This window comes from Drosophila sechellia, chromosome 2R, assembly GCF_004382195.2.
Source record: "Drosophila sechellia strain sech25 chromosome 2R, ASM438219v1, whole genome shotgun sequence".
Lineage (NCBI taxonomy): Eukaryota > Metazoa > Arthropoda > Insecta > Diptera > Drosophilidae > Drosophila > Drosophila sechellia.
In genome coordinates this window covers 8,248,380-8,276,151 of record NC_045950.1, presented here as the reverse complement: position 1 = coordinate 8,276,151, position 27,772 = coordinate 8,248,380, and the positions used below count along the sequence as shown (strand labels likewise).

The following is a 27,772-nucleotide window of genomic DNA, read 5'->3' as shown; positions in this document are numbered from 1 at the left end:
TAGTTGCCCTCTAATGAAATCACAAACCCCATCTCGGGAGAAACCAGAAATGTGGTATCACTTAATTTTCCCACAATTGATTTTTCCGGCAAGAAAGCACAACGCGATTCTGGGTAAGCCCAGTGAAAAGTGCATTCAGTGATTGAATCCTCGGCTGTAGTTGGGATTAGAGGAGCCACAGCTGATGACAGCTAAATGGGATTACCCAAATTCGAGTCGAACTGGGGAAATGCCCCACCGGAACGAAGGACTACGATGCGGATGTTGGACAACCCACGCAAACTGGCGACCGCAAATCATATGGCATCTGGGAAATGGAAAACAGGGAGTCGATGATGCCGGTAACGGTGCACAGTGCGCAGTAGCAGGCACTCTCTCTCACTTTCGCTCATCCCGTTAGACTTCGGGAAAAACTCTACACTGGCTGGTTGAAAACAAGTGGTTGAGCGGCCGCAGCGCTCAGTATAGAGCGAACAGTCGTTTCGAGCTCGAGTTTTTCCCGCTGACCGAGAGCACACAAGCTGGAGCTGAGGAAGCCCAGAAGCAGCAGTAGCAGCAGGAGCAGGAGCAGCAGGAGAAAGCAGAGAAAGCGGCGAAAGGAGCAGGGAGTCAGGAGCCAGGAGAAAGAGCAAGGAGAAAGAGCAAGGAGAAAGGAGCCAGTGAGAGAGCGGAGAGTAGCCAGCCCAGCAGCCAGCGGTTCGTCCGAGGAGTGAAATTCGAGGCGGAGTGTGCAGGGAGTGGGTGTACGAGTGCGACTACGACAACGACTGCCACATAAAGTGGAAATCCGAAACGCCTTGAGGAGCGGCAGCGACGTCGACGCGGACAGCGACAGCGACCGCGACGCCGACCGAGGCAGAGCCAGTGGCAGAGGGACACGCGTCAGGCGGCCAAGCAAAAGGCAGACAAACAGGCAAATCCTGCTGAGACGACACGACGAGTCCTTGCTCGTCGGTTCAAACGTGCGGAACACTCTTGGAGCCAGGCGATAAAAAAGAATATAACAAATAAAAAGAAATATATATACAAAAAAACACACTAGTAGCAAAGCTAGTCCATTAAAACATCACTCACCCAGAACAAGGGAAAGTTTTCACACCACAAACGAAAGCTGAATAACAACACAAGAAAATTATATACCCAAGAAACCAAAGTGCCGCGAAAAAAACTAACTAATAAGCCTAAGGTCTAAATCGAAATCGAGTGACTGGCCAGTGAAAAAACGCCAAGTTAAGTGCCCGAAAAAATATACAGATATTATCGAAAAATAACGAAACCATAAACAACGGTCGTTGCAAGGCATCCCCACAAAAACGCGATAGCCAAAAAGTTTGAAAAAGATAAAAAAAACACAAAAATTCGGAAAAGTTCGAAAACTTCACAAAAACTTCGTTCGGTGCAGGCCAGTGTAGTGCAATGCCAGGCTTAGGCCGGCACAGTGTTGGTCAGCGGTGTGGGGCCTGAAGACCCACAAAAGCCGTGTGTGCAAAGCATCGAAAGTCCAGAGAGAAACATTGATATCGGGACTTTCCCTCACCACCATTCACCGCCACCAGCCCCGAAAAACCACCTGCCACCTGTCTCTATAACTCCCGCCCTCACCCCAAACACCATCCCCCCGGACTAGCAGACTAACTGTATTTCCCCCTGGTAAGCCCCCTGGTAAGCCCGAAACCGCCAAGATAAGCCGTCTAATCGAGAAGCTGCGCCAGACCAACAAACGGAAAATGTTCTGCTCGCTGGCCCAGACGCTCTTCTGCGTCCTGCTCATCCAGGGCGGCCTCTATGCCCTCCACCTGAGCGGAAACGGAAATGGCAACGGGAATGGGAATGGGAACGGCGAGAAGTCCCTGGGCGAAGCCAAGGTTGTGCAGGTGCCCAGTCATCCCGTTGGACCCTCGACGGGAGCCGCCGCCGCCTGGCAGACCGCACCCTCGCAGCAGCAGCAGCACCAACAGCATCCCGGAGGATCTCCGCCCGGCGGTGGATCCTCGCCGCATGGCCATCGGTCCGCCGCAGCGGCCGCCTTCGATGCCACCACCGTGCGGCTGAACAAGGAGATAGCGGACATGGCCCAGCTGGAGCGGGAGCGACTGATGCTCCTGGCCCGCGCCAAGCAGACGGCGGAACAGCCGCCGGCGGGCAGCAATCATCGCGGTCATCCTTTCATCGCCGGCCGGATACAGATGCAGCCCAGCGAGGAGCTGGACGTGGGCGACTATCCGGCGCTGCTGCAGCAGGCCGCACGGGGCTACATCTTCGGTAATGTGCAGAAGCAGCCACCGACGCCGGTTACCCTGGAACAGGATTATGAGCAGCTGAGGGATCTGGAGAATAGACCCGTAAAATACTACGGAAGGGTAGTGCAGCCAGCGGAGAGGGAGGAGCAGGCGGAGGCTCTGTACGAACCGCTGCACTCGTTTGGCGACTTCGATGACTTCTCGGAACTGGAACAGGAACCGCAGGAGCCGCACTTGGGCGAGGATGAGTTGCTGCGTGAACTGGATGCCTATCAGTATCACGGCCTGGAAGACGAGCCACTCCCAGAAAATCCCTACCGCACGCTGGAGCAATTGGAACTGGGTGCACCCGACTCCCTGCAGCAGCTCTTCGAGCAGGAACAGGAGCAGCGAGATGCCCCCTTCAATACGATGCACTCCGGCAAAACCCACAACCCGAGCAACTACAACATAAGGGTGCAGCAAAAGTGGGCCAGGAAACGAAATGGCCAGGGCATTGCCCATAATCCCGAGGCGGAAAAGCAGCTGCAGCGCCAGATCTTCGCGCAGCACTTTAAGCCGCAGCGGAGTGGCAAGCTATCGCTGTCTGCCAACTCGGAGGCTACGGCCAGCAAGCACATGAAGCCATCCAGTCGCTCCGGCTCCAAGGATAACGAGAAGCCACATAGCGAGCTAGGTAGCAGTGCATCCTCTGCCGTCTCCTCCGCCACTTCTTCCTCCGGCAAACAAGCCGCCGGCGATGGACTACCTAAGCAGCAGCAGGTGGAGCAACAGTCGCAGCAGGACAAAAAGGATCCCAGCCACAAGCGATCCGGTTCCGGATCGGCTGGCTCCATGGGATCGCCAGGAGGCGGTTACTCCGCGCAGCCACCGATTTCACACAGCATAGCCAGTCAGCTGATGCTGCGCACCGCCCGCGGTCAACGGCAATACGATGTGCCACAAATCGGTGAGTTTCAGATATATATACATATATATACCTATAAAATCCCATTATATAGAACTGGGGTTGAATGGACAGTGGTGGACTATGGGGGTATCGGTGGAACCTAGCCGACTTCAACGCTGACCTTTAGCCGACCGTCTGGCATTAAGTCGATCCAGTCGAATATGCACCTAGCGCAGGAAATAAACCCTTAATAAAACCTAATTAGAGTGAACTTTGGAAATTCTAAAATAGTTTTTGAAAATTAAAAGCAGCAAGTAGTTGTTTCGAAAGGTTAATTTTAGGTTTATAGTTCAGCCTACATACATTTGATTTAATATCCAAAATGTATAGCTATTAAATTAGATCGAATAACTCGCAAAGTTTTTTATTAAAGTGCAGTGTATTGTAATTACTGCGGCATGGTTAATTTACAAATGCGTGTTACATGCCCAGAAAGACAACATTTACCCACAATAGTCGGTCAATATCTTTCCAATATCGCGGCGCTGTTTCGTGTCGAATTGAGTCGAGTGAAACGCGCTCTTGACTCCACAGTACATACATACTTCACACACACACTAGCACATAGCCACTGCACAAGTGTGTGTGCTTTCTTTTTTGGGTTCAAAGGGCCAAAGCAAGTGGGTCAGGTCCCGAAGGACATGCCATAATCGCTCTATTTCCGTCACCATTTCTTTTGCGCCAGTTATTAACGCGTTTGTATGGAGCGGTTTCATTATGGCGACCCTTGTTATTCCTCCTGGCCAACTCGTGCATACATACATATTTCATGATCCAAGGTGGCTGCAGTTTGGCCAGCAATTTAATCCTTTTAGCCGTGCTGCTGGTGGTGGGCGACCCGGGCTCATCAATCATCAATCAGCCGGCGTTTAATAGATTGTCACTAAATCATTTGTCAACAATGGCCGGAGCGGAAAAGTTTTTTTTTTTTGCAGCAGCTATTTTCGTTAGTTTGGCCAACTTTGCAGCCCGTTATTTTTGGCCATTGCATTTAGCAAATTAGTCGCAGGACTTCGGCTGGAAGTTCGTCCTTGGCTTTCATCCATTTGGGCCGTTGTTAATCACTTGGCTGGCTAAATTACTTTACAACAAGTTTTGATGGTCGCCATGAATACGGAATGTGCTTAGAGAAAGTTGGAGCGGAATCGGAGGACTCGAAGGAAGATGTCTGCCTCGTCCTGGCCGACAATCAATTTTAATTTTTAATTAACACTTTCAAGTTTAATGGCGAACATTGTTATGGCCGTGAGCTAAATGCGATTTCATTGCTGGTCGACCAACAAAAGCTGGCAGCTTGATGATGGCCACTTCTCGGCCAGTTTGAATTTTCCATGCGGCTCTAAAAATAATCCAAAATTCAAATTACTCCTCTGCTCCCCCATTCGACATTCTGGCCAATTTGGCGTAACAACAAATTCTGAAAATGGAAACTAATTGATTGATGTGCCATATGGCTATCGTATCAATTATGCACTTATGCACAAACTATTAATTAAGTTGAGTTTTGTATTATGTTCTCCTTGTTTTTTTTTACAACTTTTGATTGTAATACTTGAATTGGTTTATAAATGTTTTTGTTCTAGAAAATACTTCAAGTTTATTTAACTTTTAAGCACGCAACGGTCCTAACTCTAAGTTAAATAAAGTGTGAAATTTTCGTGGCAACGGAATAGCCAATTAAATTAAATTGGATTAGTTCGCTGGCTGAAGCTTCATGGCCATCTCCGTTCTATCTGTGGATTTTCTCCATCTGCGAACACAATTGATTTGGCAAGGTTTTTCCAGATTGAGAGATGTTGCGAAAATTCAATATGCGAAGACAATCAATGTGTTTTTATTTTGTGCGCATGTTTGCACAATTTTCCTCATTGTTATGGCCCTCGCTTTCCGTAACCCCCCCCCTGCATTTTCCCATTTCCAATTTCTCCTTGCCAGCAGCTCGCTCTTCCCACATTTTCTGGGTGCGTATGTGTCTTTGTTTATTTCCGCATAACGTCATCAAGTGTCTGCTGTGAAAACGTCAACGCTCCTCACTTCACACCTTCGCTGGTAGTCGTTAGTCGGTAGTCGAGTTGCTGGGTAGTTGGTAGTTGTTGGTAGTCGGGAAAATTACAATCGTCCCCCTAAGTGTTTACACTGGAAAACGATTATACGGATAAGAAGAATGCCGTGAGAGCCGCACACATGTGTTTTCAATATAGCTAAGGACCCTTGCACTTCAATCAACCACATAGAAAACCACTTCATAATAATATAAAAACAATTGGTTTATTATTCCAGTTCATATCACTTTATTAACAATTTTATTAAACATACCTAAATATTCTAAATATTCCTATGTTACGTGCCATCTAAACTGAGCATGCCACAAAGTCCCACTTCAATTGCCATTCCCTGTTGACCAAAAGAGTTTGCTCCTGTGGCAAAACCAAAAAAAAAAAAAAACAAACAGGAAAACGCTGCCGAAAAAAAAAACTTGAAAAACCCGTCACTCGCATTTTCCCGGGAAACCTGCGGCTGCGTTTACAACTTGACATCATTAAAACGCGTTCACAATTTACGATCCTGCTGGTCCGGTTTCCAACTAATTTAGTAACAACACCCCGGGGGTCCGAGGCGACTGGACAGGACGCCTCCGTTTGACAAGTCCTTGCTCCCACGCCCACATCCTGCGTGTGTGTGTGTGTGTGTGCGTGCGATAGTGTATGTGCGCACGCCTTTGCTTTTCCTTCGCTGGGTGAAACCCACATTTTCATACGCTGGCGGTTGATTTAATTTGTAATTTGAGGACCGCTCGGTCCTCAAGTGGCCACTTGGCGGCAAAAAGATCATCGATTTGTGCGGACGGAGGTACTTCCTCGCAGAGCGACACATCCTTGCAGTCCCTTGCTCCTGTCAAATATTACGCAAATTAGTTGGAAAAGGATATTGGAGATGCGTCTATCACTCCGTTCGTCTGTCTGTACTTCTATCTGTTTGTCAGTGGCCGCCGACCTTTTCCTCGCCCATTTTTCGCGTCATGTTCGCGTGGCGGCTGCAGTCGAGCGGATGGAAAATTTTACCACAGCGACAGGTTGTCTGCCACAACTTGTGGGCACCACCAGTTCAGTCCACATTGGCGACTGGGTGCCACCATAATCGGGCATAGATATGCAAATGACCGATTTCCAGGACACTCGAGGAGCGCCGACAGATCAGACAAATTGGGAATACCGTCGGCTTTGGCAGACAGATTGGTTGCTTGGAGATCCTTAACCCCGCTTTAACCTCTCGTGAGCATGTGGATTTTGATTGATTTATTGAATTGCTGGAACAGTTTCTAGTATATAAGCGGGTTTTCCATTATAAATCCAGTTTTTTTAAATATAAAAATCCGAATTTAACGTTAATTTAAATATTTTCGTTGCTTAATTATTTATGAGTTCTTAACTTATAACAATATTTTACATTTAGTTATTTCATTTTTTATGCAATTTTGATACCATTGACTCAAATTTCTTCTGGATTCTTTGGCATTTATTTCGTGGATACACTGATTGCGTACGCAGCTTGCCCTTTGACCTATAGAGATTTTTTTCCAAACATTTTACAATGCCATTGGCATGGCACACTTTTGACATTTTCTAGGGGGCGCCCAAAAATATTCACGCTGCCATACATCCCATTCCCTCTTTATCGAATGCTCCTGCATTTGTGCCTCAAGTCTACAACCTGGCCCATGACCCGTGGGCCATGGCTAATTAGGAGGACAACCCCCATTTGCACTGCTGGACAGGCTGGACAGGCTGGACAGGCTGGAAGGCTGGATAGGGCCAAATGAACTGGAAGCAATAACGTCCCGGTCACGCCCACACACTGAATTTGTTAATGAGGTGGACTCCGTTTCGGCCCGGCAAATTAGCCTTTTGACTTAATGCACTGGCCAAAAATAAACAGAAACGTGCTGTGGAAGTGGACATCGTGGCTGCCAGCCAGTGGATGAATCAATAAACAGTGACATCATCACCAGCATCCAGCCAGTCCGTCATCCAGTCAGTTAGCCAATCCACCAATCCGTCAGTTTGTCAGTTAGTCAGCTTGTCATTTGGCCCAGTAGGTGAGGGGTGGACTTTAAAGCTGGGAGAACCTGCTCCTCTAGCGCTGCTGCATATATAATTGTGGCACAGGACAACAACAACGAAGCGGTGGATTGGCGAGTGGGGTGGGAAAATATTTACATTAGCGTAAGCACGTTGGGAAACGAGGGGGGTGGGGTGTTGGCAAGGGGGGCAGGCCATTGAGCAGGCCAATTGTCTGGGTGAGAGTGTGCGTGATGGTGGCCCATTCAGCCAGTTTGACGACAGCAGCCCAATAGCTGGCCAAAGTTTTGCTTTCTTCTTACGTCACAGAGCACAGAACGGTTGTCTGGGATCCAAGAGACTGACACACTTATGCCCACACACCATGTAGCACTTATGTATATATCACATCTATATTTCTATTTCTCGATGGCGAGAGCAGTGTATGAATCTGGCCAAAGTGGCTAAAGGATTGTGGCATGCTACTGAATAAACATGTCCAAGCAAATATGTGCGAGCACTGCATAAATATCAACTATGGGGCTATAATGAACCACACCAAGGCGCAGATTTTTGGCCAAAATCTATAATAAGACACTGGAGACCTTACATACACATACAGCCATGCCATATAGTATATCCTATTTGGCCAGTCAGCTCTTAGTCATCCGTAATGAAGAGCGGAAAGAAAAACAGAAAAAACAGTAAAACTCTTCGGCAAATAAATGTGGCTGAGTAATCGGCTGAGTGTGTGTGAGTGCGCTGTGTGTGTGTGTGCGTGTGTGTTTGTGCTAGAATTTTTTAGTCAATGAAGCGTCAAGGACTTTTTGCTTATGATATATTTACCCAGAGAGGGGGGAGCGGGGGAGCTGGAACGGACGGAACGAGTCCTTAGCCACAAAAGATGATGCAATGCAATCAGGAGGCGGCTGGCAAGAAGTAAGTGCGGGTAGTAGTGGCATAGTAGGTATCCTTGTTGTATCCTCGGCGTGCTTAATGAGTTGTGAGCTGACGCGGAATTTATGAATGAATTGCGGAATACTTGTATGTGAGCAGAGGCAGCAGGCACTGGGAGAACGAGAGACGGAGAGCGAAGAGAGAGCGGGAGAGCGAACAGGACGAAGGCAGGTCCTGAAAACCCCAATCCCCCATACTCAGCGAGTCCTTTGGCATTGTTTTAGCTCCAAGTGAGCGGAAAATTAACCAAGTGTTAGCAGCTTCACGTAATTGGGCTGCTTTGCTTATGAATAATGCGTTATTTATTAGCTATACTTAGAAGGATTCTTAAGTATGTATATTTAGAAGATGCCTGGTTATGGTTTTTGTGCTAATTTCCATTTGAATAATGGAATATTCACTGAATAACCTTATATGGGGTAACTTGTCTTATTTCATATAGATACAAAATATATTAACTGCTGACAGCAATTATAAGAGAAACTCTTGTTTAAAATATTTAAATAAGGTTCGGTCTCCAGCCACGCGAATTGCTTTTTAATTATACACTATTTATTTGTATACTGATCTGATGGACTTAATTGGTACTGAAAACCTGCGCATTTTAATTGGTTCTTCGTCACGTCGCCAATTGCAAATGACGCATGTCGGCGACGAGATAAATAAATGAACTTTTCGTTTACGAAAATAGTCCTTTATGTAGGCGTTGAACACTATCAAACAGCTTGAAATACCCAAAAGTATATTACCAATTGGTTAAGTTAAGTAAAGTAAAGTGAATTTATGAATTTAAGAACCTTGACGAGTGACAGATTCTGGCATATTTTGGTGTGAGTTTCGGAGATGATTGCCACATCCCAGGACATCCCTCAGCCCACTGGTCTCGAAAAAGAGTTGATTGACGTCCTAGGACACTTAACTACGCAGATACGCATTCGTCCGTGTCCTTGAAAATGTCAAATGGAAATGGTCGATTGGGTGGCGAACCCAAAAAGGATCCAAGAACAATTGCGAGTATAAAAATTAAGCTGGGAGGCGAGGTCTCAATAGCACACACACACTGCCTTCCGAATGACATATGCCGCCGGTTTTGGATGGGGAGGATCGCCCCATTTTGGGAAAGTGCGTCACAGGTCATGGAAATCAAACGCAATAGAAATCAGGCAGTGAAAACTGGAGCAAGCCAGTCAAGTGTGTGTACATGTGCACATAGACTTATGCCAGCCACTGTAGCCAAGTGCATAGTCATGCTAATGCAAATTATGGCTTATTTAAGCCGACAGCATCAGCAGGACCTACTTTAAGGTGCTGCCAGCTGCATCACTTCAGCATGTTCAGCATGCATGGCAGAACTAAAAACTGAAATTAAGAGAGAAAAAAAAAGCAGAAAAGATGTAACGAAAAATTGTGCGGAAAAGCCCTGGAAGTGTAGCAAAGAAAGCGGAGAGCTCTTGGCCAGGCCAGGTCGGACTGGTATGGTGGTCTTAGGGGGGTTTAGGTGGCGGCGAAGGTTCGGGAGCTGCCTACTTAAAGGCTTCCGGGCAGGCAACTCGCAGCAGCCATGCATAATGAGGCTGGCACTCACACAGCTGCATGCATAATTTAGCAGCCACGCCGCTCTAGAAAAAAATGCGACGGAAGGGTTCCAGGATGGGCCATGATGTGCCGGGATGGTACCATCTCTGCGGGCAGCAAAAGAGCGGAGAAAGCTGCTGGCCACGCTCTTCTTCCCAGCACATAAAGGAGCTGCCGGCTGACCTTTTCCCAGCTCATCGATCTAGCCGCTCCCCAATTTACGCATAATCATCGTCATCGTCGTGCAGTAAGAGAGATGGGTTTTGCTGTGGGCCCGGGTCTCAAATTATGCAATATTTATGCGGGGCTTTGTTTATTTTAATTCGCACAGCAATTTGGTTGAATGGCAAAAGGTACCTCCCCCCTTATTATTATTATTATTATTATTATTATTATTATTATTATTTCTGCGCCACCCATTTCGCCCACGCGCCCACAAACTGCAGACACTTTTCAATCAATCATTGTCTCTCGTCCTGTGTGTGTGTGTGTGTGTGTCCTGGTAAATTATTCTCCGTTACCAGTGCACTGAAAAAAATATATAATAAAAACGCAAAGATGTGAAGGCAGTTATTCAGAGCAGTTAATTGTAGTTCTTAACAAATTCAATAGCTTAAAACATAAAGTTCCAAAGAAAATTTTAAATATTTCATTTAGAGTTTTCTCTCTGCATAAAACATTGAAGTATGCAAAAGCCAGTTGGCAGAAAGCAAAGCAAACAGTTCCGGGAAAAACGTGAAAATTGCTAGCTGGAAAATGCCAGAGAGCAGCACTTGTTGCCTGCCGCAAACTTAGGAAAACATAGGGCCACACCTGTCGGCCTGCCAGGAAAATGCCCGGGCAAAGGGAAAAGCAGGAAAGTTGAGAGAGCGAGAGATACCTTTTTAAACTTGTGGAAAAGCCAGCGGTCGAATTAAATTGCCCATTGGCAGTGGACACATAAATGCAGCAAGATGGATAATTTCCATGGTCAGCGAATCACTAACGAGGCCAGCTGGCTGTATCTTTAAGCTCGAATAAATCCAGCTGAAAGCTTAAATCAGAGCTAAACCCCAATGTCTGCGCTCCCAGGATCGTCTGGCAAATAAATGTCATTCTATGTCACCGGCTGATTTCCCACGCCAGCAGAGGGCTTTAGTGGAAATTGACAGCTGGCTTGCAATTAAATAAGATTTATATGCGGAGAAAAGGCCAAAAGGCCGAGCCAGCAGCATCACCAGCTCCATCTCCACCATGCGAATCTGAATCTCAATTTTCGCCATTTTCGGCACTCGCAATTCGCAATCTTAGCTGTATGGAAGATTCTGCATTAATATGCCAGTAGGTGACTCCGCCAAATGACCTCGGGCTGTCAATTCGAGTCATGTGTGCGTATGGCGGCGATGGCCACGAACTTTGCTAATGGATGCACACCATGTCAAATTGAATTTATTTCGAGGCAGCCTAAGAATAATACGCCAGTAGATTTCTCATGTTTAATTTATCGTTCGTCCTTGCCGCTTGTCGCTTCACATTAAGCAGGTGAGTTGACAAAAGACCAGCAGAAGAAATCGCTCGGAAGGCTTCGTCCTCGCCGGCGGGGCAAAGGCAACTTTTCACGGGGGGGCGCGGCTTATCCCACACCGAAATCTTTACTCCATGGCTGAACAAATACCCTGGATTTGGATTTGGTTCGTACCTATAGCTCTCTACTCCTCGGTATCTCAATCTCAACCAGCAACAGCGTCCTTTTTGTTTGGATATTTGTATTGCTGTAGAGTTCAGAATCATTATCTTTGAAATACATCTCAAAATGCCTTGTTATCTCATGCATTTTTAACTTCGTCTCTCTAAACTGTGAGCTATTTGAACCATCTGACTGGGAAATATTTGATCTTTGGGTGGAAAATGCCAGTGCCTTTGGTTATTTGACCTTTTGCAGAAAGTAAACAGTTGTATAAGCACGTAGTACTACCTCTACCTTGATTTAAGGTAATAAGCACATGTTTTCTTCGAGTGTTCCATCGCAATGAGATCGATGAAGTTGCGGATACGCAATTTCCCTGTAATCCTGGGCGTACTCGAAGTTATATAATTGAATTGGCGCTACACTAGGCCAAATCATTTATTCGGAGCCCGTTCCAGTGACGTGGCCGATTCGATAACGATTCCAAATCGAGTTTAGGCATCTAAACTTTAGCCGTCCAAAACGTCCTGCCCTCTGGAAAGTCCGAACCCCCCCGCATCCGGACGGACACCCACTCATTCAGGCGCTGCCATTGTTTTCCAATCAAAAACTAAACAAAACGCAAACACAAGACCCAAACACTTGAGCCACTGCGTAAGCCATAAACAAACACGGCAGAATGACAATGTGAATGGGTTTTGGGTGGCGGCACCATGTTGGTTGGGTGTGGATGTGGGCCACGATTTCAGCTGGACTGCTGGCTGGCTGACTAGCTGGCTGGCTCTGGCCACATGAATGGGACTTGGCCTGGCTGTGACAGTGGCCACAATGCGAAAGCTGCCAGCCCAACAAAAGCCAGCCGGATTGGATTGGAATGGAAAGGAAAGGAACGCAAAGCGATGTCCATGAATGGACATTGCTGTGGAGGAGTGGGTGGCGGAGCAGGTCAGATGGTGTTGTGCAGGGGGCGGAACAGGCGTGGGACATTTGAATGCCATCAGGACTGGCGCACCATTCACCGGACTGTGATTTCCGAAGTGCGACACCAGTGGCAGTGGCATTTCGAGTAATCGGTTTACCAAAATCCTCTTCAGTTAGACGCTTGCACAGCTACTGGTGTGTTCAAAATCGATGTGAAATGTCAAATAATCGGTTTACTAAAAATCCATTGAGTTATTAAGCGCACAAGCCCAATTGAATGAAAAGCAATATATCAAATTGGTTTTTTGCATACAAGTGATGACTTTATTTCGACCTTAATTAAGTTATATTGTTTCACTACTTTTTTCAAAAATGCAGCAAACAGACATTTGTTCACTATTCTGTTCGTGATATGCTTGGTTAGTCAATGAATGTACATGTTTTCGTTTGACTTTGATTTCAATTTGTATTTACCAAGTGTGTTGCTTTGTGGCACAAAAACATATGTGTACACCTGCCACTTGAAACTGCTCGTTAACCTTTGCTCCTGGAATCTTTTTCGCTTTTGGATAAAAGTCAACCACAATTCGGTTACCAAGTGAGCTATTCTGCTTTGTATTCGTTCGTTTGAGTGTTTTCTTAGACTAACCTGGCACAATTTGGAGTGCTCTCATCTCTTGGGTTATCCTGTAGTAATTGTCCATTTGCAGTCACTGCTTGCAGTCACTGTTCCCGTCTCCGTGTGGCTGGTTTTGCTCCATATCAGCCATCAGTCGGTTAGCATCTTGTTTACCCATTTGCTACGCCTGACAGTTTTCTAAAATATGCCAAGGCAGGCGGCGGCGTGCTGCTGTCTAAATCCAGCTAAGGTCAGAGTTCAAATTGAGTTTGGCCAGGAAATTAAATGGAGGAGAGTGCCGGCGCAATGGGGATGTAGATGGTGGCTGTGAAGGCAACTGGCAGGCTAATGAAAAGCCCTGACTGCTCTTGGGGTTGCTGCTCAGCTTCATCTCGGTGCCGTGACATCCCCTCGTCGTTTAGGCAACCCTTTCTGAAGGTGGAAGGAAGCCTGCACTTGTCTGCTGCACTTGCCATGTCCCACCATGCATCCATGGACGGGCCCATCCCCTGGTCCGGCTATTAATATTGCCAAAGGTGCGCACTCTTTGGTACTTAAGTGGCTGCCGTCTGGGAACTGTCAACGGGGGCTGAACTCCCCTGGCATTGTGTCATTTGACAGTCGACGTCTTGGCTGCACCTTTAACCCCAGGACCCAGGGTAATCCCGTTTGGCCCCTCGGTGCTTTTGTTTTTACCTTCTCCTTCTGGCGGAGAATGCGGAGTAGACCTATTCCAAGGCTGAGACTTGCTGGAGTAGCTGGGGCATGTCGCGCGGAAATTAAGTAACTAAGTAGAGCCGGGGATTTCGTTTTTTTTTTTTTGGGGAATTCGAGCATAATCAAAACTTCAGCTGAAAGAGCAGAGTAGAGAGCATATTTCACAATAAAAACTCGGGGTCCATCGTAAATATATATATGTATATATAGTATATATATACAGTTAAGATGGAAAAAGAATGCAAAAGTAAAAGTTTTATTGTCATAGCACCCAAACAAGGCATAAACTTGCCTTAAAAGTTTAAGCTGCCTTCGTCCGCTTTTTACGCTCCGACTTTTATGCCATTTTCTCATATATTTCAGTGCCTATTTTTAGCCACTCATGATGAAGAGAAGCTGCGCAGAAGTTTCCCTTGCCGAGGGAAAATAAAAAATGTGCGCAAAATTACAGTGCAACTTTTCGACCAGCTACAACAATTTTAATGAAACTTTTCTCGGCTCTAACTCAACTTGCCATCCATCCCCTTGCTGGCCCACCTGACCCACCTGGCCATTCTGGATGTCCTGGTGTTAATGAAAAGTCAGGAGCTAAGCAGACTACGTGCCCAGCAGCGGGCATCTTACCCAGAGCATTCCCGTAATATTATTAATAATGTGGGTAAAGTGGAGGAAACGTGTCGGCTTTGTGGGCCGAAATGGGACCTGAACTTTTCGTGGAAAGTACCAAGCTCCCCCATCAGTGTTGGCCCGATTTCACAACTCCCCGGGAAAATCCATGCACAGCACAGCACTAAAAATGTCAAAAGTTATAAATAATTTTCCATATAGAAAAGTGATATGTTCAAAACATGTTGTCAGGGCACCGCAGAAAGTCCGAGCCATGTGGCCGCCAGGATCCCTAATCCCTGTCCCAAGCCCAATCCCCTCGGGATTCCTGTCCCAGTTTGCAATTTGCGAAAAATTGCCAAGGCAAAAACTTGAAAGTAAACAAACAAACACATCACCAGCTGCCAGCCAAAAAGCAGCAGATCGCAGTTCTGTGGAGTCCGGTAAACTTCGGGAAGTTGGGTTCGGATGGTTGGATGGCTTGCAGGAGTTATGTTGATTTGCACATGTTTATGTCCAGTTAGGAGCACCTGGAAGGAGCAGCTCCTTGTTTTGGCCATATGAGTTTTGGCAACGGCACACGGGGCGGAAAACAGCGACATGAAATTTTTATGGCCACCAATGCCAGGAAAACAATTGCGAAAAGTAGTTTTACCAAGTGCGTCCGACACGTACATACATATGTATGTATGTATGTATGTTACTATGTGGTATATAATGCTTGCCCCGGGAAATTAGACCAAAGTGCCATGGAAAACAAGTGGGGGAAGGGGAACATACTGGAAGTACGGAAATAAACGCCAAATGTATTTAGAATTTTTGTATAAATAACCTCAGACGGCAGTGAGTCGAGGAGGCAATTTAAATTATTGAGCGGCATTGATTGCTGAACTGAAGGACCTGGACAACCACCAGGGGGGCAAGACGGGCGCCTCCTGGCCCACTGTCGATATACTGACGCAAATGCCGGGGGAGCCATCGAGCTCCATTTTCCATGTTCCAAGTTCCGAGCAGGATAATCATCATTAAAGCAACCGCAGGCCCGAAATTATAACCATTACAGTTATAAATAAAATGCGGCGGGGCCGAGCCCCAGGAACGCCCAAAAAAAAAAAAAAGTAGGCGTGGTCGGGGCACTTGGCAGACTCTCTCGCCTGTAATTACTTTGATTTGCGCCAAGGACGCTGGCACTAGAAATTGCATGATCCCGACAAGTCCTGAATTTAATTTGCCGCTGCTGCTGCTGCTGCTATTGGAAAATCTACTTTCTTTCTTTCTCCTGTTTATTACTTACTGCTTCGGTTAATTTCCATGACGGTGGTTTTCCTAAGACTCAACAGTGCCACACTGGTAATCCTGTGAGGATTTCGCGGCTGACGTCATAGGCAGTCGGCCTTGAGGCATGAAAAAAAAAAAGAAAAACTCGTGGTGGTCGGGTCGACTTGTCAATTAGCAATTGCCTGGGTGTGAAATTATGGGTTATACAACGTTTTTGGGGGTAAAGAGTGGCCGCCGAGCCCAACTTCGTTTTCACAGTCGACTGGCAGTGGCAGCAATTAGTAAATGGTTCTCATCTCCCGGGGAATCGAAAGCAGAGCCACAAAATACCACATCAATACATCCTTTCAAACCCGATTGAGTCTCCCCATGTTATCCTTGCTGCCCATTTGTGCTGCAATAAGTGATTCAGCAAGTGCAGCTTCATATGAACTGGTCAATTCGATTGGTCCTTCCATCGAACATCCATCCAGCTTATCTCGAGTTAGTCCTGCTCCATTCAGTGGCAATTACCTCTGGCTGTGGACTAGTTTCATTCGGTTTAAGCTGATTTCATTACATCGCCCCCTTTGGGGCGTGAATTGGAGCGGACGTACGAGTACTCGTACTGCCACATGACCAAAATCCCCAATCGCTGGCTCGATGCCCTCCGGCTTAATTAGATATTAATTGGTTGAGCCGCAGCCATCGCTCAACAGGTGCCGCAAAGCCGAAGAAAATTGAAAAAACCTTTCCACCACCAAAAAAAAAAAAATAAACCGAAATGAAAAGGAAAAAAAATGGAGAAGGAAAAAAGAAAATGCCAGCAAAGCTCACCCATTTATTCAAGGCGTCAAGCTAAGCGGAAATGACGGGAACGCGTATGGGGGCGCGGTGGCCTTTTATCCTTCTCATTGTCGCGGAGCGGAGGTTTAAGCCTTCGCGGATGTCAACCGCGGCCACAATTTGTTGCTGCACAGTGCGTTTAATGAGCGTAGCACATCCTGCGGGACTCCTTTTCAGGGTTGCCAGCTAAAGAATAAAGTGTTAAACTTAAGATTTAAAAAATATGGCAAAAGGAAATCTAATGAAAGTAATGAAAGTCTAATGAAAGTAAAAAAAAAAAAAAGTAAATAATGAAATCTCCCTATTAACCAACTTGAATTGATAAATACAGACATGCTTGCATTATACTTTCGTCGCGTACTGTGTGCGCGTGCTTCAGGCCAACGCGAAATGAATGCCACTTGATGTAGACAGCAAAAAAAAAAAATGCCCCAAAAATGTGCCCCCAGCTTTTCTTCCTTTTTTCCACATTTCCGTCGCGCATTTTGCCGTGACTTAATTGGTGTGCGCCCCTCTCTTTCGCTCCCGATAGCCCCTCTCTCTCGCTCTTTAGACACCTGTAAGTGTATGCGTATGCATAATGCAAGTCCGCGCGTTTGACGCTTTTCGACTTTTCTGTGTGCGCCGTCGAGCCTTTTGTCCGCTATTTTCATTTTCATTTTTTTTCTTTTTTATTTTTTTTTTTTTTAGCGCCCTTCTCTCGCTGACTGCGCTTTTATTTAAAATATTTTTTGGCGTGTTGCTTTGTCGCATTTTAATCTGCACGAAGCACGCGATTACCTTCCCCTTTTAGGCCCTAATGTATGTGAGAATTCCGGCAGCAGTCAGGCGATTGCGTGGGTGTGTGAGTGCCTGCACTGAGAGAAAACTGAAGTTCAAAGAAGAGTATGAAAATGCCCTGAAAATCATTCTGCCAGATGTTAATAAGTTAATTAAAGTCAAAAAGTTATAAAATATAACCTTTAATCCTTCGTTATCCTTCCATTTTATGCTTAGTTATGCATTTTTTTCAGTGCATGTTTTTTTGTATGCCTGGCATTGTCGCTGGTTAAGAGCGATTTACATACAAATCGCTGCCTTTTGCTGGCTCTTTTTTGTCGGTCGACGTCGACACATACAAAAATAACGCGACTTTGTTTTATTTTTAACACACCGCCAATTATAAACAATATAAATACGCGCATGTGTGCGTTGTGTGTGTGTTTGTGTGTGGATGTTAGTGTGTAACTAAGTTTAGTCATTGTGGAAATTAAAATAAACGGCTGCCCGCAACAAAGGCAAGTTAATTTGGCCGCCTTATTCAGCGTCTTCAAGTTTTATGCAAGCACCGGCGATGCAATTTAAATGCAAATTCAAAATGCACATATCAAAATGGCATTTCTGGGCGAAAATTTATGCACAGGACTATAAATAGCGAACACAGCAACGTCTATTGAGATTGATGATGAGTGATGTGGCCGAAATTCAATTTGATTTACCCACCCACATGTTAAGTGTCAGCCAGATCGCATTTCAATTACGCCAAAGCCTCACAATTAAGCCCATAAAAAGGGGGGCAGTCGCTTTTATTGCGTTTCGAATTACCAGTCAACGGGATTCAAGGAGCAGCAGGATCTTGAACTTAGCCAGCATTTTCCATAAAATTTAACAATGCCACAAGCGCCAGGTCCCTAGTTATTTTGGCCTAAAACATCAGTTGGTTTAGGCTTAAGCCAGAAATGGACAGAGAAAGGGAGAGAGAGAGTGAGAGGGGTGACAGGTTGAAGGTGCGTCCAGGGGTCAAGCTTTCTGCCTCGTCCTTGCCCGGGAATCCCCTCACACGTCCGGCTACGTGAGCCAAAACAAAGAGCAAAAATAAAAGGTAAACACATAAAAATTTGTTGCTGCGGCCGCAAAAAAAAAAAAGTGGAAGACAACTCACTCACACACACACACACAGGAATAAAAGCAATGCGGTTAACGAGCGCAGGTGAGAGAGGGCGGGAATAACGGTGGGGCTTCTGCCCAGATACCACGGTTCGGTTTCAAAAGATCTGCGACCAGTGTGCCAAAGGCGACTCAAGGGGTCAGGTGGGCGAGGTCACAGCGAAAACAGACAGTAAAAGTTACTAGGCGGAGGACAAAGAGAGCGAGATAGTCGCGTTGCAAGAAGAGGTAGATGAGTCCAGCCCCCAGCCACCCAACCACCGTTCCGCCCACCCCGCCCACTTGCCTTTGTTGTCATTTGCAGCATGAGACCTCCGAAAGTATGCTGTATTAAAATTGTAGTGTGCCAATTGTGTGTGCTTTTGTGTGCGAGTGTGTGTGTGTGAGCGCGGCTCTCCGCTTTCAATGTGTTGGCCAGGCACGTAGCTAGCTGTGTGTGTATGTGTGTGTGTGTGCGCTTTGTAATTGGCGTTTTAGGCCTTTGACGTCAAACCCTAATAATAACCATTCGCACTTTTGTTTGCTCTTGCTTTAACACTTTTGTGGATTGCTCTCTGCGGTTTATTTTGTTGTTGCAAAAGCGAGAAACACACACAAACACAACCCCACACACACACACACACAAATGTGCCCTTTAACGGTGCAATTAAAATAATTACAATTACACTTTACAATCGACTCGGTTTGCCCCGGCACATCATTAATTTATAAGCCCAAACAAAAGATGAACGTTTGCGCTTGTTAAAATTCTTTAAATAAATGCGTACACATTCAGAAAAGTACTTATAAATATAATTATTTAATAAAAATATGTATTACTTTGATTATTAATAGATCCCTCATAAAATAATGATGTATGATTGGATATAAAAAGTAGAAGAAAATTGTTGCTAAATTTATGTTTCTTTCTTACATAAGAGCACCACTTCCGATTTTTCTGACTGCACACACATTTTTCGTGTTGCCTTCGTTACTAATTTGAAATGTATCATGCCGGGTAAAAGCACTTCGCACTAATTATAGAACATCTCTTAAAATCTCTTTATGAATCGAGACCGAAATAAATGGGAGAATGCGTCTGTTTTCGGCCACATTTCAGAGCTACAAAACTTTTAATGGCCGTCATTTTTCTTGGTCCTGCATCTGGCTCTAACACTTTTTAATTGCCAATTAGGAAGTTTTTCTCATTTTCGATTTTTGCATTGCCCTACGAGGGGAGTTCGGTGAGTTTGTTGGCTGGCCAATCGATCGGATTTTGACGACACGAAGCCAATTTGATGCGTGAAAGGAAAAGCCAACGGCGGCATAAAAAAGTAACCAGCACGCGTTAACAAATTCATTTAATTTGGCCAAAACGAGAAAGGCCGACTTTAAGGGAAAAGGAGAGAGAGAGATATATATATTTAGTGAGAGGGAGAGCGCAGGAGGCGCCAACAAAAATATGAGTTTTTATTACTCTTGACGAAATGCGAAAGGAAGTAAGCTGAAGAAACCAGCGAAAAGGACGTACGTAACGAATGTACACCCATACACACACACACAAAGGCACGGCTCACACCCACGGCCGCACACAGATACGCACCAATACCAACGCTCAAGTACAGGAGCTAAAAATAGAAATGCGCCTCCCGGCACTCCCTAAAAAGTGGCAACACAGTGGCAACAGAGACAGCCAACGAAGACAAGACAAGATTACAAATGTGTAAGCAGCAATTCCCAGAAGTTTTCCTCGTTTTCCTCGCCTGCCTCTCTATACCCATCACTTTTCCGCCGCTTTTCCCGCTCTCCCTCTCTCACTCTCTATCGTTTTTCCTTTTTCACGGAGAACAGACGTCGCATATTAAACTGTTGATGGTTTGTTGCTTCGTTTATTTGTTGCTATATTTGGCCATTTGCTTCTGCTTCGCCATTGTTATTCTTTTCTTATGTTTTCTGCAGACGAGCCTCAGCCGTGCCCTTTAACCCTCGATGGGTGTGTGTGTGTGTGCACATGTGTGTGAGTTTCTGATGGGAGTTAATTAAAATATATAAACCAAAATTAAATGGCTTAACCGTTGAAAGGGCATTTGGCACGCTCTTAGGCAGATTAGTCCAATCTTAATTCCATCTGCGAGTTGTAAGTTTTGATTCGCTTCCGAATGACAAGTTCCTTTGATCCGCGTGGAGTCGTTTGTCTTCCTTTAATTTCCACTATATGTCGGTGAGAATGTGGTGATTTCAGATAGCATTTATCTTATAGATACCAACGTAATACATGGCTGACAGAACTTAGATATTTAACAAGTATTTAACAAAGTGTTTTATGGCATTACAGCGGAACAATAAAACAGCTTAGATATCTAATACTATTTCTCGTTTTCATTTAAATTGTATCAATACATTAAATAATATGAATTAGAAACATAAATTAGTTGCACATACAGCACAATGTTGTAACAATTTTCCTCACTTTGGGTCCATGTGGCGTATACGTGATATTAAGTGTCTCTATTTTGGCAAAAAAAAGTCTGCCCTAGCTCACAATGATTAAACCTAATTTGTGTTAAATCTGTTGCCATCATCAGCAATATGCATGCCGCATATCGCAGCACAAAAGTGCTGACTTGTCTGAGAAATGGAAAAAAGTTACACCATGAACGGGTCATAAAACTATGAGAAATTGCGAGAAAATCGCTCGAGGCCTTCAATGCCGACAGTAGAGTGAGCGTAAGTTATGGGAAATTTTAAATGTTCTGCTACAATATGCAAAATATGTTGCGCCAGTTGAGGCATGAAGCTGGGGTTCTGGAGGGACATAACATTTGCATATAAACTCAAAACGAGGGGCAGGTCCTGTAAACGGCTCGGCCCAAGTGTTTATGTGGCCTCCAATGCATCATCAACTAGTTATGAGGATAGAAATGTTGCGGCATATCCCTGGGAATTTATCACTAAAATTAAAGCGCAAAGTGCCTGATAATTAGATGCCTGGCCTTCCCCAACCTTTTGATACACGATACCAGGGCCTGCGGTGGCGCATCCGAAACCCATGAATCGGATCCAATGTTGCCAACGAGAGCATTGCAAACCACTTCAGTGGGAAGCGTTTTCGGGACGAATGCGTCCTAAAAGGTTTCCCATGTCGTCAGCCGGGCCTGCCGGTGGGCGTGCCTTTGTGGCGGTCGGGTGTATGATTTATCAGCTATGAATATGAAGTGACGGGGAAATGCTTTTCGCCTACATGCAGAAGGCGGAACCGACAGCTAGCTTGCAGGCAGCGTATTCCCATCACATCTCGCTGGATCTGGAGGTGAATGTGGATGAGTACGAGGACGAGGATGTGGAAATGAAAGAGGGAACGTTGAAACGGGCTTATTAAATTACAATAAATGCGATCCGAAAACAAAATGTACCTCGAGGGGCCACACACACTCACAGCAATACCACCACCAACGCGCCACCTGGCGGCTGTTTACGTTCCTGCTTTCTGTGCCGCCTTTTTCTTTACGCCCTACAAAGCAAAACAAAGCGTCAAAAAAGGAAAACAAAATGGAGAAAAGCTAACCTGCGGTCATTTGTTGTGCGTATGTACTATGCACGTACGTGGGTGGGCTGGTGGAAAAACAAAAAAAAAAATATGTTTAATTAATTGAAGCCAGGCGAACGGAGGACTGGATGCTGGGACCTGCTAACCAAAGAAACAACCCAGAAAGCCAAAAGAAAGGCGATCCCCGGTAACAGAAGTCCTAAAATAATAGACAGCCAAACGGAAGATTTTCGCCTGGCAGATACATTTGAGCAGCAAATTTAATCAAAACCTTATTACGGTTCTGCAAACCGGAAAAAGGCAAACAAATTATGACAGGAGCATCCTATTCCATTCGGGGAACACCTCAATTTGCTGCTGCTGTCCGGTTTTTCGTGTTGAAACTTGACAAACGGTGAATACATTTTTGATGAAGGACAATGCCGGCATAGAAACAGGACAAACAGGATTGAAAATGTGTCAGAGAAGAACGATGCTGCTGTGCCTAAGCTGGGCCCAAAAAGTGAAATTCGCAACACGACAAATTGGCTGGATGATCTCGGGATGGCATAGAATCAATGGAGAGGTTGTCGCAAAAAGGAAATGCCCATCAATTTTGTAGTTGTCATTTATAAATTTGCTCAGCCTTTTGTTTTATGCAATGCCTTTTGCTATTTATGGCCGTAATCTGCAGGCGGAATGGGCGGTTACAGGCGGAAGCAGGCGGTAGCTGGCGCAAGATGATCCCTTTTGCCTTTGTGTGTTGGCGTAAGGACGCGACTTTAATGTCCCAGGACTTGCAGAACCCATCGTCCTTCGCCGCCTGCTCCTGTTTATGTGCGCCACATAAAACTATCAATTTATTGCTGCAAAATCGTTGCGCGCTGCTTCCTTTGGCTGGCGCTTCCTGCACACTGACGCCCTCACACACACACATACTTGTATGTATAGATGGACACAAACACGGAGTGCATCTGTGTGCAGCTTGGTCTCTTTTCGTGGGTTTTGTTATTATTGTTGGCAGCCTTTTAGGCGCCACACTGACGAGACAACAGGCGTTTGCAGCTCTCCTCCTTTTTCTCTTTCATCGCCATCGCCACATCCTTCGTGCATCTGTATAAGTGTCCCTGCGTGTGTGTGTGAGTGTGTGGGAGCAAAAGGTTTTCTCACTACGCGAACTTTGTTACAAATTTCTGCGACTTATTTTTCGCCACGAACTCTTCGCGAAGCTCACTGCTCCTGCATTACGTATTCGCCACGTATACGTCTGTCTGTCGTGCGACGAAAATAGCATCGGTTGGCACTTTTTGGCAAAAAAAAAAAAACACCCATCCATGCCCCAACTGCGAGTATATAGCTCCTTGGCTTGGCAACAGCCAAATCCTTTTTATGCTTTTGATTTTTTGACACCCCACGTGTTGTTGTTCTGGTGGCTTGTTAGCCATCATTGTTGTTATTGTTGCTGCTGTTGGCGGGTGTCTTAGTGTCAACATGCGTTGATTGTCCTAAGCTGAATGGAATGGCTGCTCTGCTTCTAAAGTTTGGGTACAGTTTCCTCGGGTGGCGGTGATTTGCATACAGAGATGCACTCGAACGTCATAAGAAGTTTCACAATTTCCATCGCGTATTCCGAGTGGATATTGTTGACATGTGATTATATCGCCTCTGATGTGTTGTTTTGCAGTCGCAAGAAAAGCTGTGCAAGTAGAGCTTTTTATCCTTTTATCGTCTGCTATGGAAATAGAGTGGCTTGTGGTGATTTCTTAGAATAGAATGTGTGCCGTTTTTAGTGTCCTTAATTAAAGTTAGTCACACGTGTAGACAACAAGGTAAAAATCCTTTTTAGCTTCTGGTTCTAAGGTACTCAGATATTAAATAAAAACTTCATTGACCTGGCTTGTAACCTTAAATTAAAATTTGTGTCGAGACAATACCCTTTTATTTCAATGATGCATCATAGCACAGAATATTCATTTCTGCACGAATTTTTTAGGTGACACAGTTATGTTTGATTGCTTATCGGTCCGTAATACATATATATGTCTATATAAATCAGTTTAATTTGGCCCGTCCAACGGAAAGTAGGCCATTCACCCTGTTCTCCGAGCAGAACTTATTTCGATTTATTGCAACAACGATAAGCACCACCAGGGGCAGAAATGGATGCATTGGCAGCAGTGGAAGCACCACCAGAAAAGGAAGAAGAACCAGAACTAGAACCAAACCAGACCCACTGCCACTTCCATTTCGAGCTCACTGCCACCCACCGGTTAGTTGCAATTTGAGCCACCCGCCCGAAGAAAGGAGACGAGCAAAACTAGCAAACAAGCGCAAAAATCAATTTAAAGTTCAATAGCCTCAGAAGCTAGCTTTCCGACTGAGTGGGCGAGTGGGTTCGGTGGATTCAGTGGGTGGTGCAAGGCAAGCGGAGAAACTTCGCTGACTTGGCCCAAAAAAAAAAGAAAGGAAAACATAGCCAGCCAGCAAATGCGACCGAAATTTCTCTCGAACTTTACAACGTTGCTACAATTTGCAAGTTATTTGTGTGTGAAATTAAGTTCAAAGTACAAAATGTGGGTTGCAGGAACGCACAGAATAGCACAACAACTGGTCGTTTTCTGGCAATAAAACTAATGGAATTCTTGGTTCCGCGGCCACATTGCGTATGCGTAATGTATGCAGAAATCTGCAGAATCCCTGCAGCGACCACCTCCCCTTCCATCCCCTTCCATCCCCTCCCCAAACCCCGCTCGAATTTTAAAACGTGCCCAAGTGTCCTTTGATGCAATTATCCGGCGTCCAACGAAGTTGATAAATGGCAATCGTGAGAAGCGCCTCCGGCGGTGCGACATTGTCATAGTGGTTCGCCATTCGCCATTCACCATTCACCATTAACTGAATCATCGCCGTCATCTTCATCATCATAACCGTAGCCAACGTGCCGCAGAAGATGTGGGCGCTCTTCAAAATGCAAATGGCTCTTTGGCACGCCACGCAATTGGAGTCGGAATCCATTGAAGGCAGGTTGCAGAAGCCAGGTGCCTAACGAAGCGAACATTCAGGGGAGGTGAATGAGACACACACCATCATCAATTGATTTCCCGCTGACAGCCGAACAATATTCCAGCGCGGAATGGGCAATCCCCGGAATCCAATGGGGAGACACAAACAGTGGAGTGTCGGGTTTCTGCCACTGCTGCAGCTGCTCACATTTATGCTTTGTCAGGTGATTTTGCAATTGCAACAATCGCACACACACACACCTGAAATCCAAACGAAGGGCAGACAGATCAACTTAATGAATGAAATGCACTTGGCACGACTGGCGCGTGAGCAAAAGAAATAAAATTAATTTAATGTCAGTTCAGTTCAGTTGGTAATAGAACAGCTCATTGAAATAATGGAAAAAACGTCAGCACTTGAATACAATACGTTGGAAATATAAAGCGATTATTAAACTACATATAACCAATATCTCATTGTGTTTGTTAATCCCGATTACCCATATAAATTAAATAATATATAATCGTGGGTAAGCCATTGAAAAATATGAAGTATTTTTTTTCAATAGAAAACTTTCCTATAAAAACTAATAATTATGCTATATAAAAACTTCACTGGAAGTGGAAAAACATACGTTAAGCTTTGGTGCAGTTGCGCAAAGCTCGAAACACCTTCTGATTAAATAGCCGGGGGCTTGCCAAGTGATTTTCATTTCCGCAATAAGACAAATAAAATACAGAATTATTAAGTGGCAAAGCTGGTCGCGTGGCAAAAACCAGAGCAGAATTATTTTGGATGCAGCCAAAAATAGCAGAGGAAAGTTTTGCAAGAGCAAGTTGAACGGCGGAAATGGCAATCGGGAATGAGCGGGTAGCAGGAGTTGGAAAAGTGGGTGGTGGGTAAACCTATACGGGCAGCTCGAACAGCGGATTCCAATACACATGCAACCGGCACACATACCAGCGCACATGTGGCAGGGAAAACTAAACCGGAGGCGCCAACATGTCCTACAAGTGATTTATTTTTATGTATTTGTTGGTGGAAGGCAGTGCAAAGGAAAAAAGATATGGAGGAAAGGCAAGCACAAAGTGAAATGCCACAAAAAGTAAAGTTTGTATTTCAGTTGGTTTTTTTTCCCGTTAGACGGCGGTGGCGGCGGCGTCGGTGCAGGCGAAGCCAGCCAAGCCTGGATTTTCCCCAGCCATTTGCCCCGTTTTCCCTCCTTTTAGCCGCAGAAAGTAGTAAAGTAGCGAACGTGAAACTATTTATAACAACAAAAACCTGCTAAGCGGCCGCCACACACACACAAACAAACGAATGCAGTATGGGGCGGCGAGGGGTGGTGAAATATCCATAGCATACTTCTATGCGCCGGCTGGCAGTTGCAACGTTTAGACGCAAATCATGGCAGACATTAGCGTGTGCAGAAGTTTTTCACTGAACGATTTATGGGAAAAGTTCGGGGCTTCTTACCTGTTTCTTAACTGCTTCCAACTCCGCAACCAACCACTTCTCCCGCCTGGCCAAGAGAAAACCATTTTGACTGACTGTCACCCGTTTTTGTTTGCGTTTCGTCTTGCAGAGTGTCCTACCGCCATGGATGGCATGGAGCGATTCGCCTGCCCGATTCCCGACCGGCAGGGCAGATACCGCTGCATAGACGATCATGTGCTTTGCGATGGCTTCATCGACTGTCCCGATGGCGAGGACGAGGACCGAAGATCCTGCATGTTCTACAAGACGGTGAGTTCGGCGCACAACACGGCGTATACGTGATGTCATTATTTAAATGCCATTCTTCTGGTTTTCCCTATCTTTGCAGACGAAGGCCCATCTGGATGTGTTAGCGGATGCGTTACTACGCTGGGCGCGAGGGCGTTAAGCTCCACCCACCCACCAACCACACACACACACACACTCTCTAATACACACACACAGAAAATACACCTAGCGAACTCACATTGACAAATAATTAGTTTTAACATGTCGCCCCAAGCAAACAAGACCCCTGTTAAGTTAAACATTATCCAGGAACCAGACACACAGACAAGCCACAAGCCACCCGCCTATCCTTTGATATCCTTCATGAGAAAGATTTCCCCGAGCAAATCCCGCAAAGAAATCCCCAGCCACATAAAAATGCAGCTCGCAATGGGCTAAATGGACAATTGCCAAGTAAGAAAAGCGAAAGCTATGATTAAAAACAAAATGAGGCAGAAAATGTGCTTGACGAAGGTATGATTATTATTACACTATTATTATTAAAAATTAACTTAATGAAAAGCCCAAGCAGAAGATGCAGTTATACATACTAAAGCTAAATTACAATTCAGCAAAAGGACAAACAAAAAAAAAAACGATGTTTTTTCATTTTCAAACTTGTTTCGCAGGAACAGAAAACATAATGAGGAAAAACTAAATTGGGCCTAACTATTTTTAGTATATATTAAATAAATATATTATAAATATATCTTACTATATGAAATATATTTCGTGTACATTATTTAATTATACGTGTATTAAAGTTAAATAATGTTAATGTTAAATAAACAAATGAAATGAAATGAAATCAAAACGAAGCAAGCAAAAAAAAGCGATAAAAATAACGATGAGGCAGCAAGCAGAAGACGAATGAATTATATATACATATACACAGAAAAAACCGACATTAAATATATATTAATAGTATACATATACCAATAACAAACAAATATACAATTGAAGAAAATATTGCATTAGGTTTTATTGCTGATAACTGAACAAGCTAACGAGTGCAATATAATATACTTATATACAATGCAAGAACAGCAAGATTAGCGACAAAAACAAACATTTACAACTTATGCGAATGAAGCAAACATTTACATAAAGAAAAAGACTTGACTTCATTGAAAACCTAATTAAGTTTCTATAGTACTCAGATACTT

At 45.0% G+C, this 27,772-nt stretch overlaps 1 protein-coding gene across 1 annotated transcript; it reads left to right on the top strand.

Moving 5' to 3' along the window:
- Positions 1–482: 482 nt before the first annotated feature.
- Positions 483–27,346, top strand: LOC6608755. Its single transcript, XM_002033442.2, has 3 exons — positions 483–3,189; positions 26,428–26,588; positions 26,668–27,346. The coding sequence occupies exons 1-3, from the start codon at positions 1,728–1,730 to the stop codon at positions 26,725–26,727; spliced, it is 1,683 nt and encodes a 560-aa protein (XP_002033478.2). The 5' UTR covers positions 483–1,727; the 3' UTR covers positions 26,728–27,346.
- Positions 27,347–27,772: the final 426 nt, after the last annotated feature.